The sequence below is a fragment of the Trachypithecus francoisi genome, unplaced genomic scaffold (assembly GCF_009764315.1).
Source record: "Trachypithecus francoisi isolate TF-2019V2 unplaced genomic scaffold, Tfra_2.0 Lachesis_group12, whole genome shotgun sequence".
In the NCBI taxonomy this organism is placed as follows: Eukaryota; Metazoa; Chordata; class Mammalia; order Primates; family Cercopithecidae; genus Trachypithecus; species Trachypithecus francoisi.
In genome coordinates this window covers 96,292,400-96,310,014 of record NW_022681457.1, presented here as the reverse complement: position 1 = coordinate 96,310,014, position 17,615 = coordinate 96,292,400, and the positions used below count along the sequence as shown (strand labels likewise).

General features: G+C 44.2%; 1 protein-coding gene across 10 annotated transcripts in view; it reads left to right on the top strand.

Annotated features, from left to right (window-relative positions):
• Nucleotides 1-17,615, top strand: part of PHACTR4 (phosphatase and actin regulator 4) — a 146,923-nt gene that overhangs the window by 97,634 nt on the left and 31,674 nt on the right. For all 10 annotated transcript variants that reach the window (XM_033227497.1, XM_033227494.1, XM_033227500.1 and 7 more), the window contains 4 exons: nt 979-1,059; nt 6,810-6,974; nt 7,507-7,893; nt 15,966-16,563. In XM_033227497.1, coding sequence (XP_033083388.1) covers nt 979-1,059; nt 6,810-6,974; nt 7,507-7,893; nt 15,966-16,563 — 1,231 coding nt within the window. The remainder of the gene's footprint in view (nt 1-978; nt 1,060-6,809; nt 6,975-7,506; nt 7,894-15,965; nt 16,564-17,615) is intronic.

Here is a 17,615-nt window from a genome sequence, read left to right as displayed (position 1 = left end):
TAGTCCCAACTCGGGAGGCTGAGGCAGGAGAATGGCGTAAACCCAGGAGGCGGAGCTTGCAGTGAGCTGAGATCCGGCCCCCGCACTCCAGCCTGGGCGACAGAGCGAGACTCCATCTCAAAAAAAAAAAAAAAATCTTTTATTCTTTTTTTTTTTTCTTCTTCTTCTTTTTTTTTTTTGGTGAGACAGGATCTCCCTCTGTTGCCCAGGCTGGAGTACAGTGGCGCAGTCACAGCTCACTGAATATTCAACCTCCTGGGCTCATGCAATCCTCCTGCCTCAGCCTCCCAAGTAGCTGGAAGTACAAGCATGAGCTACTGTGCCCAGTTAATTTTTAAATATTTTGTAGAGACGGGGTCTCCTTATGTTTCCCAGGCTGGTCTTGAACTCCTGGGCTCAAGCGATGCTCCCACCTCAGCCTCCCAAAGTGCTGGGATTACAAGCGTGAGGCACTGTGGCTGGCCAGAGTTTAATCTTTTAGAATTAAACATCAAAATGGTCATTTACTAAACCTAATATTGTATACCCTCATTCCCAGGTTTGTATTTTGATGGGATGTACGTATCTATTGAGTGGTGAATGGAGTTCCTGAACTGTAGCAAATCTAAGATGCTTCTTTCCATCAGAACTTGGTGAAGAAAATGATTAAATGAATTAATACATACATAAATAAAATGCTTATTTTTTTTCCTACTCTGCCCATCCACACAAAGTTCATCCATAAATACTTACTAATGAAATTTTCTCTTAAGTTACAATTATGTAAGGCTAGTTTTTTGGAAATGATGCTTTCCTGATAGCACAGGTTATAAAAGAAATTTAAGATTTTTAATTTGAAGTTAGTCTGCTAGTTATTTTCTTTCCTGAGAATATAAACTTAAACTACTTTATTCTTTTACCTGTAGAATTAGAATGTTAAGTGTAAGGTTGACTTTCAACTGTCACATTTCTGAGTGCCATTTTCCAATTTAATGTTAGTTTTAGAACGGAAAATATCCATGCGAAAACCGAGAGAAGAGCTGGTTAAAAGAGGGGTTTTGTTGGAAGACCCTGAGCAAGGTGAGTTTACAAATGAATAGCATATGCCTGTCTCTGTGTACTTGGTCTTTGATTGGGTCTGACTAGGTATTTGAATTTTCTTTCTTTTGTATTGCTATTTTTGGGTTGGAGGATGGCCTTTAAAAAAAAAACAAAAAAGTTCACCCTTCCTTCCTTGGGGCAGACATTCCTTTCCTCTTTGTACGTCCTCAACTTTGTGCCAGCTGCAATATTGTGTGTCTTTTTTTTTTTTCCCCCTTGAGACAGAGTCTCGCTCTGTTGCCCAGGCTGGAGTGCAGTGGTGCAATCTCGGCTCACTGCAACTTCTGCCTCCTGGGTTCAAGCAATTCTCGTGCCTCAGCCTCCCAAGTAGCTAGGACTGCAGGCATCTGCCACCACCCCCAGCTAACTTCTGTCTTTTTAGTAGAGATGGGGTTTCACCATGTTGGTCAGGCTGGTCTTGAACTCATAACCTCAAGTGATCCACCCACCTCGGCCTCCCAAAGTTCTGGGATTACAGGCATGAGCCACTGTGCCTGGCTAATTTTTGTATTTTTAGTAGAAATGGTGTTTCACCAAGTTGGCCAGGCTGGTCTCGAACTCCTGATCTCAGGTGTTCTGCCCACCTCGGCCTCCCAAAGTGCTGGGATTACAGGCTTGAACCACTGCACCCAGCTCATTTTCTTTTTTGAACACATTTGTACCCATGCCCATCACTGCACCAGTCCATACTCATTGTTTGTTGAATAATGTCAAAACAAAAAAACAAAACAAAAATAATAATGTCAAGACTTTCTTCAATGTGTGACTCTATGAAGCAAGTTATTGTAAATGTAAAAGTATAGTACATTGGTTGCATCTCATTTCTCTTCATTTGAGTTATATTGCATGAGGCAAAATCTGAAAGCCAAGTTTTAAAAACATATTGTGTACTGCCCAGGCATGGTGGCTCACACCTATAATCCCAGCACTTTGGGAGGCCAACGCAGGCAGAACACTTAAAGTCAGGAGTTTGAGAGCAGCCTGGCCAACATGGTGAAACCCCACCTCTACTAAAAATACACAAAATTAGGAGAGCATAGTAGCAGGCACCTGTAGTCCCAGCTACTTGGAAGGCTGAGGCAGGAGAATCACTCAAATTCAGGAGGCAGAGGTTGCAGTGAGCTGAGATGGTGCCACTGCACTCCAACCTGGGCAACAGAGCAAGACTCCTAAAAAAAAAAAAAAATCGTATGCTTTGAAGAATAGGGGAAAGGAACCAAACAGATGGAGTATTACTGTATACTTTTTGGGCTTTAAACCATGTGAATATATTGCCTGTTCAAAAAATTAAATTGTATGTATTGAAGATTTATTATCTCAACTGTATAAAAACTAACCAGAGAAAACAAGCTTGACGGAACAATTTGAAATATTATTACAATTGATTACCTCTGAAGTTGAAGTGGGAACTTGAGTGGGCTTTTTTTTTTTTTTTTTAATTGAGACAGGGTCTCCCTATGTTGCCCAGGCCAGTCTCAAACTCCTGGGCAGCACAAGCAGTCCTCCTGCCTCAGCCTCCCAAAGTGCTGAGATTACAGGCGTAAGGTGCTGTGCCCAGGCACTATGGGATAGTTTCTTTCCTTTTTTTTTTTTTTTTTGTATGTGATTAGTTATGAGCATGTATAACTTTTGTTTTACATAACTCTTTGTTTTTTACATTAGGACACAAAATCTTCTCAGTATTGAGGTAGTAGCACCTCTGTGGCCCTTGCTTTGCTTTCTTTTTTGAGACAGTCTCACTCTGTCTCCCAGGCTGGAGTACAGTGGTGTGATCTTGGCTCACTGCAACCTCCATCTCCTGGGTTCAGGCAATTTTCCAGCCTCAGCCTCCCGAGGAGCTGGGATTACAGGCACCCGCCACCACACCTGGCTAATTTTTGTATTTTTAGTAGAGACGGGGTTTCACCATGTTGGCCAGGCTGGTCTTGACCTCCTGACCTCAAGTGATCCACCCACCTCAGCCTCCCCAAGTGCTGGGATTACAGGCATGAGCCACCACACCTGGCCCGGCCCTTGCTTTTTTGATACAGCCATTCCACTTTCCATGGCCTTTCTTTTCACCTTTCTTGGTCACTTATCATAAACCACATACATTACTTATTTCTTGTTTTTCATCTTCAGTCTCTTTTGCCCTACACTCATGGCAACCTCTGCCTCCTGGGTTCAAGCAATTCTCCTTCCTCAGCCTCCCAAGTAGCTGGAATTGTAGGCATGCATCACCACGCCCAGCTAATTTTTGTATTTTTAGTTGAGACAGGGTTTCACCATGTTGGCCAGGCTGGTCTCAAACTCCTGAGCTCAAGTGATCCACCTGCCTCGGCTTCCCAAAGTTCTGGCATTACAGGCATGAGCCACTACGCCCGACGATCTTTTGCCCTACACTTTCTATTAGCTCCTAATCCAAGTTATTTTTAGCCTACACGTTCAAGGCCCAATTAATAAACAAGTTGCAGCCACTGGACAAGATGCCACTCTGCTAACCAGATAACTGACCTAAGCTTTATTCTGTATCTAAAAACAGGGATGGGCCTCATGCTGGCTTACAGATCTGCATTTTAGACCAAAAATAGTGTTTGAACCTTGAAGTCCTCTTCATACTTAAAGGGGGCCTTTGGCTGGCCAGGCATGGTGGCTCATGCTGTAATCCCAGCACTTTCGGAGGCCAATGTGGGAGGATCCCTTGAACTCAGTAGTTCATAGACCAGCCTGAGCCACATAGTGAGACCTCATCTCTATAAAAAATTTTTTAAATTAACCAGGTATGGTATTGCAGGCCTGTAGTTCTAGCTACCTGAGCCCAAAAGATGGAGGAAGGCTTGAGCCCAGGAGATGAAAGGCTGCAGTAAGTATGTATTGTACCACTGCACTCCAGCCTGGGCGACAGAGTGAGACCCTGTTTTTGTTGTTTTTTGTTTTTTGTTTTTTTTTTTAAAGGTGACTTTTGGCTTGATTGTAGTGCTAACTTGACTATACTATAAAATACTTAATAGATTTTAATTGATTTTCTGGGTTTAGGGAGAACATTCAGTGATGTTAAAGCCCCATAGTACTACTCTACTTCATTAACATTGCAGAACCCTCTATATTTAATATAAGAAATGATACTGCGAAGTAGACATCCCTGATTAAGTAACTTGAGATAACTGATCAGTTTTACATGTATTTTACTAGTGTGTACTGAGTAGAAAGTAATTAACACCGTCTTAAACTTTGATTATGTTGTTTTCACAAAGAGCAGTCTTTGTTGGATTTGAAATCATTGCTTCGATATTCTAGAAAATCTTGTTTTTGTTAAACATGGGCAGTAACTTAATATTTTTGTATAGTTGTTATCATCTTATCACCACCCTGTTTTAAAAGTAAAAAGTAATTGTCAAATTACTTTGGCTTTAGAAGTACCTTTTCACTTGCCTTAGAATCTTCATTACTTTGAGCCCACACTCCACCTCTTATTGGAACTTGATGAAGAATGATGCTGGATTTCACTCTGTCACCAAGGCTAGAGACCAGGGGTCTGATCATAGCTTACTGCATCCTTGACCTCCTGGGTTCAGACAGTCTCCCACCTTAGCCTCCCAGTTAGCTGGGACTAGGTGCGTGCCACCACACCCAGGTAGTTTTTTTACTTTTTCATAGAGACAGGGTCTCACTATGTTTCGCAGGCTGATCTCAAACTCTTGGGCTCAAGCAATCCTCCCGCCTCAGCCTCCCAAATTGTTGGGATTATAGGCATGAGCACCACTGTGCCCGGCCCATAACCATTTCTTTTTTTTCTTTTTTTTTTTTTTTTGAGACAGAGTCTATTGCCTCAGCCTCCCGAGTAGCTGAGATTACAGGTGCCTGCCACCACACCCGACTAATTTTTGTATTTTTAGTAGAGACAGGGTTTCACTGTATTGGCGAGGCTGGTCTCAAACTCCTGACCTCAGGTGATCCACTCTCCTCGGCCTCCCAAAGTGTTGGGATTACAGGTGTGAACCACTGCACCCGGCCCCCCATAACCATTTCTTATGTGACTCTATTCTCCTGCCAGACCAAACTAGTTGCCAGTGCCCCAAACATGTTGAGTAACTTCACACCTTTATACATGCTATCCTTCTTCCAAACAGACTGTCTTTATTCAGTATGGTAGGCTCCTACTCCTTCAAGATCCAGTTAAAAGCAAGGCATGGTGGTGTGTGCCATAGTCCCATTTAATAGGGAGTCTGAGAGAGGAGGATTGCTTGAGCCCAGGAGTTCAAGACCCATCCTGGTAACATAGCAAGACCATTTCAACTCCAGCTCAGATACTTTCTGTGATGCCTTCCTAACTCTGTTCTTACTCCAGGAGAATGATTTCTTCTTCATTCCTACCACAGTACTTCACTAATTAGAGCTCTTGACATTTAACGTTGTAGTTACTTACATATAATAAGTTTGCCCTATTCATCTGTCTTTTTTTTTTTTTTTCCTTTGAGATGGAAGTTTTGCTCTGTTGCCCAGGCTGGAGTGCAATGATGCAATCTTGGCTTACTGCAACCTCTGCCTCCTGGGTTCAATTGATTCTCCTGCCTCAGCCTCCTGAGTAGCTGGGATTACAGGTGCCTGCCACCATACCTGGCTAATTTTTGTATTTTTAGTAGAGACAAGGTTTCATCATGTTAGCCAGGCTGGTCTCGAACTCTTGACCTCAGGTGATCCACCTGCCTCAGCCTCCCAAAGTGCTGAGATTACAGGTGAGACACTGCGCCTGGCTTTTATTGGTCTTATTCATATAACAACGTACTTGGCACATAATAGCCTATCAAACATGTATTGGAAAAATAAATTACTTATTTCTGTTTAAGCATCCAGATAATCTAGATCTCAATAATAAACTAAAACAGGAAGACGGGGGAAAGAAGATAAGAAAGGTTAGAAATCAACAACCCTGGGCTGGGCGCGGTGGCTCACACCTGTAATCCCAGCACTTTGAGAGGCCAAGGCAGGCGGATCACAAGGTCAGGAGATCGAGATCATCCTGGCTAACACAGTGAAACCCCGTCTCCACTAAAAAATACAAAAAATTAGCCAGGTGTGGTAGCAGGCGCCTGTAGTCCCAGCTACTCGAGGCTGAGGCAGGAGAATGGCATGAACCCGGGAGGCAGAGCTTGCAGTGAGCCGAGATTGTGCCACTGCACTCCAGCCTAGGCTGCAGAGCAAGACTCCGTGTCAAAAAAAAAAAAAGAAATTACCAACTCTGGTCCAGGCACTATGGCCCACACCTATAATCCCAGCACTTTTGGAGGCCGAGGTGGGTGGATCACTTGAGCCCAGGAGTTCGATACCAGCCTAGGCAACATAGTAAGACCCTATCTCCATCAAAAATAAAAAAAATTAGCTGGGTGTGGAGGCACACACCTGTGGTCCCAGCCATTTGGGAGGCTGAAGCAGGAGGATCACTTCAGCCTGGGAGGCAGAAGCTGCAGTGAGCCAAAATCATGCCACTGCACTCCAGCCTGGTCTGTGAGACCCTGTCTCAAATTACCAACTCTGGCCAGGTGCAGTGGTTCATGCCATTCATCCTAGCATTTTAGGAGGCCAAGGCGGGCAGATTGCTTGAGCCCAGGAGTTCAAGACCAGCCTGGGCAACATAGTGAGACCCTGTCTCAATTTTAAAAAGAGAGAAAAAGAAGAAAAGAAATTACTAACTCTTCTCTCTATCTCTTCATGCCAACTTCATCACTTTGTACTCTTATTTCACCTTGCAGGTGGTGAGGATCCAGGAAAGCCAAGCCATGCCATGTTAAAGAATGGCCATACCACCCCTGTAGGGAATGCTACATCATCTAGTCCAGTCCAAGTAGAGGAAGAGCCAGTAAGATTAGCAAGTCTTAGGAAAGCTATTCCAGAAGAGGACCTAAAGAAACGACTAGGTAAGAAACTCTGGATTTTTTAGTTTAAGAGCCATGGGCCAGTTATTCTCCTTTACATAAGGGGTTTGCAAGAGAACAGGGAAAAGTAAAATCTAGAGAGAATTACATTCTCCTTTAGCAATACCTTAATTAGCAACTTTAAGGGGAATTTCCTCCCCTGCTCCACTTTTATTCACAAAATACCAAATTTGTGATCCTCAAGAAGGGAAGAGGATGTTAGGTATCAGATACCTATAGGATTTTTTCCAGCTACACATTCCACTTCTTTCACCCAAGGAATTTTGTTGTGGCTCTCCTCCAGTAGCCTAGCCCTAGTGTGAAGAATCACTACCACAATGAGCATCTCTTACTGAGCCTTTCTTACTGACATTTCCTAAGTATGGGGAGGTTGGGCGGCATCGAGAACGGTAACCTATAAGCTAATCTATAAATTAATTGGTGAAATTGGCCATAAATTCATAGATGTGTTAGCTTTTTCAGTCTCTCTTGTTACTCTCTCTTCCCGTTTTATATCATACATGTTATTACACAGGCTCAACTGGAAGCCAGCCTAATTCTGAAGCAGAGTCTGTTCCTGAGAATGTACCCAAACCACCTTTACTTCCTCCCAAAAGACCCTTGTCCTCTTCTTATGAAGCAAATGAAGGACAAGCAAAGGATGCCACTTCCTCTGGCGGCATGGCAAGGTTCATCATCTCCACCTCCATCACCACAGCACCCGCTGCCACCACTGCTGCCACAAGCCTCGCAAAGACTGTTAATCTCTCTGTCACTCCTTCCCCAGCACCCAGGATTCTGCCTGCTGCTCCTGCCAGCACTAACACTACTGCTACTCTAAGCCTCACTCATATGGTCCCTGCCAAGCAGCCCCCTATCCCTCCCCCTAAACCAACTCACAGAAATAGCAACCCTGTCATTGGTAAGTAAGTCTTTAGGCTTCTCGTGTTTTGGGTTTGGTTTGATGTTGGATGGTTATTTTATTGGATAACTGGTATAATATTGATGGTCTCTGAGAATTTTCCATATCTTGTCCCTTTGAATGACCTCAATATGGAGAAAAGTCTTAGGTTAAGAAAAAATAGGCTGGGTGCAGTGGCTCACACCTGTAATCCCAGCACTTTGGGAGGCCGAGGTGGATGGATCACAACAAGGACAGGAGATCAAGACCATCCTGGCTAACATGGTGAAACCCCATCTCTACTAAAAATACAAAAAATTAGCCGGGCGTGGTGGCACGTGCCTGTAGTCACAGCTACTTGGGAGGCTGAGGCAAGAGAATTGCTTGAACCCAGGAGGCGGAGGTTGTAGTGAGCCGAGATTGTGCACTCCAGCCTGGGCGACAGAGAGAGACTCCTTCTCAAAAAAACAAAAACAAACAAAAAAAGTCATGAAACTGAGGCAGATGGCCATAAATGTAAACATCACTAAGATTAGATTTAAGTTTGGGGAGTTTTAATCTACTTTTTAATCTAATATTTAATCTGTTTTTCTAAAACAATGATTCCAAAACACTATATTTGTGTGTGTGTGTGTGTGTGTGTGTGTGTGTATAGTTGGACTGGATATGTGAAGACCATAACAGATTCCACCTGCATGGAGTTATCTGTGGCAGTTGTTGAAAAACTTAGAATAATGCCTCAGCTCACAAGGGGCAAGGCAAACTTTTCAAATGAGAATTTGTTTAATCTAGGCCGGGCACGGTGGCTCAAGCCTGTAATCCCAGCACTTTGGGAGGCCGAGATGGGCGGATCACGAGGTCAGGAGATCGAGACCATCCTGGCTAATACGGTGAAACCCTGTCTCTACTAAAAAATACAAAAAACTAGCCGGGCAGGTGGCAGGCACCTATAGTCCCAGCTACTCGGGAGGCTGAGGCAGGAGAATGGTGTGAACCCGGGAGGCAGAGCTTGCAGTCAGTGGAGATCATGCCACTGCACTCCAGCCTGGGCGACAGAGCGAGACTCCGTCTCAAAAAAAAAAAAAAAGAAAATTTGTTTAATCTACTTAAAACTACCTATGCCTTCCATAAGCATAAATGAGTCTAGTAGATAAAAGGATGATTCTGTAGATGTCAGTGGAACTTGGGATTCAGTGTCTGGCATAGTTATTTTCATAGGGAACTGCAGAAGGTATTACTTAAATTGTTCTGAGAAAATCATGTTTTATCTTGGGAGAGTTAAGAATGCTATTCTTATATTAAAATAAGTGTTGCCGGGCGCGGTGGCTCAAGCCTGTAATCCCAGCACTTTGGGAGGCCGAGACGGGCGGATCACGAGGTCAGGAGATCGAGACCATCCTGGCTAACATGGTGAAACCCCGTCTCTACTAAAAATACAAAAAACTAGCCGGGCGAGGTGGCGGGCGCCTGTAGTCCCAGCTACTCGGGAGGCTGAGGCAGGAGAATGGCGTGAACCCGGGAGGCGGAGCTTGCAGTGAGCCGAGATTGCGCCACTGCACTCCAGTCTGGGCGACAGAGCGAGACTCCACCTCAAAAAATAAAAATAAAAAAATAAAATAAATAAAAATAAAAAATAAAAAAAAAATAAGTGTTGGTAGAGAAAGCAGGGAACATGATCAGTAAATTTGTATGGGTTTAGTAAATTTTTTGCATTTACCCAAAGTTAAGTCTACTTTCTTTATATAAATGTACAATTTCTTAGAAGAATTTTCAAGAAAGGGAGAGGAAAGCTAATGAGTGCTTCAAAGCTAATAAAAATATAGTTTTTTCAGGAAAAATGATACTAGGCTTAGTACTGTTTAAAGTTCTTGTTCAGGATTGAATGAATGAATAAAAACTATACTCATTAAATATTTAATATCACCAAGTTGGATGGAGTGATTCAAACCTTGAAAAACAGGCTTAGAATATTTTATGAGTATGACAGTTTGGAGTAGCTTGATGAAAACAGGGTGAAGTTGTTATTACCACCACTTTGGAAGGATAGTGTCATGTTGACTTACCTGTGAGGAACTTGGGGAGCCTTCACATACTTATTTTCAAAACTACCTTGTGCTGCAGGAAACCGATTTTATCTTTTCTATAGGTAGGGCAATTAGAACATGAAGACATTGTGTGTGATTCATTCAAGGTTGTAGGCTGGGCGTGGTGACTCATGCCTGTAATCCCAGCACTTTGGGAGGCGGATCACCTGAGGTCAGGAGTTCAAGACCAGCCTGGCCAACATGGAACCCCATCTCCACTATACAAAAAATTAGCTGGGCATGGTGGCAGGCACCTGTAATCCCAGCTACTCGGGAAGCTGAGGCAGGAGAATTGCTTGAACCCGGGAGGCAGACACTGCAGTGAGCTGAGATTGTGCCACTGCACTCTAGCCTGGGCAACAAGAGCGAAACTCCATCTCAAAAAAAAAAAAAGGTTGTAGTTAGTGAAAGATAGAAACTGAACATAGGCTTTTCAACTCTCAGGTCCAGACCTCTGTTCCTTACAGTAGTGTTCGCAAACTGGTGTTCTCCTCAGGATCACCTAGAAAGCTTATGATAACAGACTGCTGGATGCTTCCCCTAGAGTTTCTGATTTTAGTAAGTCTGGGATGGGCTTGAGAATTTACCTTTCTAATAGGTTCCCAGATGATACTGATGTTGCTGTCCAGGGAGCACACATTGAGAGCCTCTGTGCTAGACCAATGGAATACCACCCTTTTCAAATTAAGGCAACATATAAAATTATCATTTGTGTATGATACCCTGGACTAAACTGCAGAGCTCATTCTTGGCTTGAGTTAAATAGCCCAAAACAATAGACCTTGTAACTGAGGAATCAGTATTAGTCCATGAGGGGTCCTCAGCAGAAGAAGAAAAATAGAACAGTTCACAGAACATTACTTAGAGCTAAATAGATTTAATTTAACGGACTCTCTTTTATTCTAAAATTATAATCTTCGTAATCCTTTGGGGTTAAAATGCCATTTCTTTCACAAAAGGATTATGTTCATAAATGGTTTACTTAATATCAAGCCTTATTTGGAAATCTTAGAAAATGACAACCTCAATAAAAAAACTAGAAAAAAAAAAACCAACAATCTAAGGTTGATCAAGATTTTTTTTATTGTTTTAGTGACTGAAATCCAAAAGTTTGGAAACCATTGCTTCAGAAGTACTACTGTCTTCTCATTGGTATAACATGGAGTATTAGGACTAAGGAAAAACTACTAGCAATAGCTGAACAGGTGAAAGGGAATTATTACCTATCCCGGAAATACTCTGGAATTTTTCCACAAAACTACAGCCAGATGCTGTTGTCAGGGTATATGTACTGGAATTTACTTCCTTAACATATATGCCTTCCTCAGATTACCAAATATAATTTCATCTTATTAATTCAAAAGTAAAAATATTCATTTATGGTCTCATCAGGAATGAGTTTTGTTGTAGATGGAATAGCTAACAGCTGTTTTTAGAGAATCAGCAAAAATCCAATCTTTCCAAAAATATATCTTTCACTGCTCCTAAAATTCATATTTTTAGAATCTTTTTGTGTATGTATGCAGTGTTTTTCTTTTCTTTTTTTTTTTTTTTTTTTTTTTTTGAGACGGAGTCTTGCTCTGTCTCCCGGGCTGGAGTGCAGTGGCGGATCTCAGCTCACTGCAAGCTCCGCCTCCCGGGTTTTACGCCATTCTCCTGCCTCAGCCTCCCGAGTAGCTGGGACTACAGGCGCCCGCCACCTCGCCCGGCTAGTTTTTTTGTATTTTTTAGTAGAGACGGGGTTTCACCATGTTAGCCAGGATGGTCTTGATCTCCTGACCTCGTGATCCGCCCGTCTCGGCCTCCCAAAGTGCTGGGATTACAGGCTTGAGCCACCGCGCCCGGCCGCAGTGTTTTTCCAGAAAGCCTTTTTTAAAATTTATTTATGGGGCCAGGCACGGTGGCTCACACCTGTAATCCCAGCACTTTGGGAGACCGAGGTGGGCAGATCGCTTGAGGCCCAGAGTTTGAGACCAGCCTAGGCAACATGGCGAAACCCCGTCTCTACTAAAAATACAAAAAATGATCTGGGCATGGTGGTGCATGCCTGTAATCCCAGCTACTCAGGAGGCTGAGGCAGGAGAGTCACTTGAACCCGCGAAGTGGCGGTTGCATTGAGCCAAAACCGCACCACTGTACTCCAACCTAGGCAACAGAGCGAGACTCTGTCTCAAAAAAAAAAAAAAAAAAAAAAAAAGAAAGTATTTATAATGAGTGACATTAAAACATTATAAAATTAGGCCAGTCACAGTGGCTCATGCCTATAATCCCAGCATTTGGGGAGGCCGAGGTGGAAAGATCACTTGAGGCCAGGAGTTCGAGACTAGCCTGAGCAACGTAGCAAGACCCCATCTCTATAAAATATTTAAAAATTAGCTGGGCATGGTGACATGTGCCTGTAATTCTAGCTGCTTGGGAGGTTGAGGTAAGAGGATTGGGTAAGCACAGGAGTTCAAGGCTGCAGTGAGTTATGATTACACTACTGCATTCCAGCCTGGGTAACAGAGTGACATCCTGTCTCTAAAAAAAAAAAAGGCTGGGTATGGCTGGTTGGCTCACACCTGTAGTACCAACACTTTGGGAGGCTGAGGCAGGTAGAATACTTGAGCCCAGGAGTTTGAGACCAGCCTAGACAATGTGGAGAAACCCATCTCTACAAAAAGTAACCCCCATAAAATTAGCTAGGCATGGTGGCACTTGTCTATAGTCCCAGCTACTTGAGAGGCTGAGGTGGGAGGATCACCTGAGCCCAGGGAGGTTAAAACTGAAGTGAGCCGTGACTGCACCACTGCACTCCAGTGACACAGTGAGACCCTGTCTAAAATAATTTAATTTAAAAATAAAAATAAATTTAAAAAGAAAAGAGGCTGGGTCTGGTGGCTCACATCCATAATCCCAGCACTTTGGGAGGCTGAGGTGGGCCTACCACTGGAGCCCAGGAGCTCAAGACCAGCCTGGGCAGCATAGTGAGACCTTGTCTCTACTAAAAATTAACATTTAGCCAAGCATGGTGGCATCGACCTGTAGTCCTAGCTACTTGGGAGGCTGTAGCAAGAGGATCACTTCAACCCAGGAGATTGGGGCTGCAGTGAGCTATTATTCATGCCACTGCACTCCAGCCTGGGCAACAGAGGGAGACCTTGTTTCAAAAGAAAAAAGAAGAATTGGCCGGGTGCGGTGGCTCAAGCCTGTAATCCCAGCACTTTGGGAGGCCGAGACGGGCGGATCACGAGGTCAGGAGATCAAGACCATCCTGGCTAACACAGTGAAACCCCGTCTCTACTAAAAAACTACAAAAAACTAGCCGGGCGAGGTGGCGGGCGCCTGTAGTCCCAGCTACTCGGGAGCCTGAGGCAGGAGAATGGTGTAAACCTGGGAGGCGGAGTTTGCAGTGAGCTGAGATCCAGCCACTGCATTCCAGCCTGGGCGACAGAGCGAGACTCCATCTCAAAAAAAAAGAAGAATTATAAAATTAGCTAGCCTTGGACAGGCACAGTGGCACACACCTGTAATCCCAGCACTTTGGGAGGCCGAGGTGGGGGGATCACCTGGGGTGGGAGTTCAAGACCAGCCTGACCAACATAGAGAAACCCGTCTCTACTAAAAATACAAAAAATTAGCCGGGCGTGGTGGCACATGCCTATAATCCCAGCCACTTGGGAGGCTCAGGTAGGAGAATCACTTGAACCTAGGAGGTAGACGTTGTGGTTAGCTGAGATGGTGCCATTGCACTCCAGCCTGGGCAACAAGAGCGAAACTCTGTCTCAAAAAAGAAAAAAATAATTAGCTAGCCTTTTACTTTGAACATCTCCAATTTTGGGGATTTAGGACAAATACAGTTTTATTTAAGGGAAGTTTTTGAGACTGTTTGAGAATACTGAATGGGATGAAAATAAAAATAAAGGGTTTGAGTAGGTTAGAGGTTGGTGATCAAAAGAACTACTTTTTTTTTTTTTTTTTTTTTGCTTTCAGCAGGGAAAAAATGACTACTCTAATTATTTTACCAGTTTTGCTCCTGTGTGATCTGATGATCCACTTTTACAGGTCATCTGCAGCCCTCCAAAGGGATTTTGCTGAAACAACAACACCTTTGCTGAGTCATTGTGGGCTTTGGTGAAACCATAGGAATATATACTGTCGTGATACAGGGTGAGGGCTTCTCATCTCATAAGCATATATTGAGGGTCCACTAGACGCCAGGTACTGTGCACAGCCCTGTGGATGATATGTTGATGGAGACAAGGTTGCCGTGCCATCAAGGAGCCCATCATATCGTGGAGAGTGAACATGGGAAGCTGAGTTGCAAAGGGAACATAAGAGGTGTACACACTAATAAAAATTAGAGACAGTAGGCTGGGCGTGGTGACTCACACCTGTAATCCCAGCACTTTGGGAGGCTAAGGGGGGCAGATCACGAGGTCAGGAGATTGAGACCATCCTGGCTAACACAGTGAAACCCCGTCTCTACTAAAAATACAAAAAAAAATTAGCTGGGCTTGGTGGCGGGCACCTGTAATCCCAGCTACTTGGGAGGCTGAGGCAGGAGAATGGCGTGAACCCAGGAGGCAGAGCTTGCAGTGAGCCGAGATTGTGCCACTGCACTCCAGCCTGGGCGACAGAGTGAGACTCCGTCTCAAAAAAATAAAATAAAAAAAAGTAATAAATAGAGACAATAGGATGCAGTCAAATAGTCAGAGACCTGGATACTAACTGAGTCCATGCCAGTTTGTAGTATGATCTTGGGCAAAGTCGCCTAACTTCTGTGGCCTCGCTTTTTCCTTCTGAAAAATGGTAAAGATGCTATCTTGTTTCCCCTGTCACCTCAGGTGGTAAAAGGAGAATATGACTTCAAGGACAGAAAACACTTTGATTTCTTCAAAGGACTTTGCAATTGCTATAAAAATTCAAGATGTCAGTATTGATAGTTTTATAACACAGAGCTGAGATACCGAGATATCATTATCAGGATATGGTAACAATACCCACTAATACTTATTTTATGCTATCTGAATGTTTAAATTTTTTAATGAAGTACTGTTATACAAAATAACTCTTTTTTTTTTTTTTTTTTGAGTCAGAATCTTGTGCTGTCCAGCCTGGAGTGCGGTGGCGTGACCTTGGCTCACTGCAGCCTCTGCCTCCCAGGTTCAAGAGATTCTTGTGCCTCAGCCTCTCCCAAGTAGCTGGGATTACAGGTGCCTGCCACTACACCTAGCTAATTTTTGGTTTTTTTTTTGTTGTTGTTGTTTTTGTTTTTTAAGTAGACGGGGTTTCATCATCTTGGCCAGGCTGGTCTCGAACTCCTGACCTCAAGTAACCTGCCCACCTCGGCCTCCCAAAGTATTGGGATTACAGGCGTGAGCCACCGTGCCCAGCCACAAAATAACTTTTTGTCAGATGTTTTTGTCTCTATTCATATTAACTACACCAAGATCAAGTTACACAAAGTTGTCAGCCGGGTGCCGTGGCTCACGCCTGTGATCCCAACACTTTGAGAGGCCAAGGCAGGTGGATCATTTGAGGTCAGGAGTTCGAGACCAACCTGGCCAACATGGTGAAACCCCATCTCTACTAAAAATACAAAAATTAGCCAGGCCATAGTGGCATGTGCCTGTAATCTCAGCTACTTGGTAGGCTGAGGCAGGAGAATCACTTGAGTCTGGGAGGCAGAGGTTGCGGTAAGCCGAGATCACGCCACTGCACTCCAGTCTGGGCGAGAGAGTGAGACCCTGTCTCAAAAAAAAAAAAAAATTGTCATGTCTGTTGTCATAGCAATGAAGTAAGCTACTCATCAGTCTTCCTATACCTCTGTACATTTATTAGACTTTCTATTTGAATAAATATAAACTTTGTTTCAGGATAAAATATGTAGGAAATGGCAAAACTATGAAATTATTTAACTTGCTTGAAAGATTAAAACTGAACTCAACTTTAATTCTAGGCCCTGGGCCAGCCCTTCAAAGCATTGAAAAGTCATGTGAAATTGATGTGTTGCTCTCTCTTTTCCAGCTGAATTGTCCCAAGCAATAAACAGTGGTACATTGTTATCAAAACCGTCCCCACCCTTACCACCTAAGAGAGGCATTCCATCGACCTCAGTATCCACCTTGGAGTCTGCTGCTGCCATCACCACAAAAACACCAAGTGATGAAAGAGAGAAAAGCACATGTTCTGTGGGCTCAGAACTGCTATCAATGATCTCACCTCACTCTCCGTCCCCCCCACTGCCTGCTCATATACCTCCAGAGCCTCCACGCACCCCTCCATTCTCTGCTAAGACTTTTAAAGTTGTGCCAGAAATTGAGTTTCCACCATCCATAGATCTACACCAGGAGATTCCCCAGCAGGAAGATCAGAAAAAGGAAGTCCCCAAGAGGATATTGGACCAGAACTTTGGGGAGCCCCATATACCCTCTAGGTTGCCTCCACTCCCACTGCATATTCGAATCCAGCAGGCCCTCACCAGCCCACTTCCCATGACTCCTCCTCTGGAGGGTTCTCACAGAGCTCACTCGTTGCTCTTTGAAAACAGTGACAGCTTTTCTGAGGACAGCAGTACGCTGGGTCGGACCAGGTCTCTTCCCATCACTATTGAAATGCTGAAAGTGTAAGTGCCTTTAAAGCTTGCCTCTTGTTTCTCCTTTACTCTAGATAGCCCTGCTTGGAAAAAATTAGTCATAGAAAGAAAATGTAGGCCGGGCGCGGTGGCTCACGCCTGTAATCCCAGCACTTTGGGAGGCCAAGATGGGCGGATCACGAGGTCAGGAGATCGAGACCATCCTGGCTAACATGGTGAAACCCCGTCTCTACTAAAAAATACAAAAAAACTAGCCGGGCGAGGTGGCGGGCGCCTGAAGTCCCAGCTATACCGGAGGCTGAGGCAGAAGAATGGCTTGAACCTGGGAGGCGGAGCTTGCAGTGAGTGGAGATGGCGCCACTGCACTCCAGCCTAGGCAACAAAGCGAGACTCCGTCTCAAAAAAAAAAAGAAAGAAAATGTGGGCCAGGCACGGTGGCCCACACCTGTAAGCCCAGCACTTTGGGAGGCTGAGGTGAATGGATCGATCACCTGAGGTCAGGAGTTCAAGACTAGCCTGGCCAATATAGTAAAACCTTGTCTCTATGAAAATAACAAAAATTAGCCAGGCGTGGTGGCGCACACCTGTAATCCCAGCTACTTGGGAGGCTGAGGCAGGAGAATTGCTTTAACTGGGAGGTGGAGGTTGCAGTGAGCCAAGATTGTGCCACTGTACTCCAGCCTGGGCAACAGCAAGATTCTGTCTCAAAGAAAAAAAGAAAATGTGAATAAAGTTGTTTTGTTTTTTTTTTTTTTCTGACATAGAGTCCTGCTCTGTCACCCAGGCTGGAATGCAGTGGCACAATCTCAGCTTACTGTAACCTCTGTCGCCCAAGTTCAAGCTGTTCTCCTGCCTCAGCCTCCCGAGTGGCTGGGATTACAGGCATGTGCTACCACATCCAGCTGATTTTTATATTTTTAGTGGAGATGGGGTTTCACCATGTTGGCCAGGGTGGTCTCGAACTCCTGACCTCAGGTGATCCACCCGTCTTGGTCTTACAAAGTGCTGCGATTACAAGCGTGAGCCACCGCGCCCAGCAATGTGAATAAATTTAAAGTACAAAGAATACTCTGCCAAAAGGA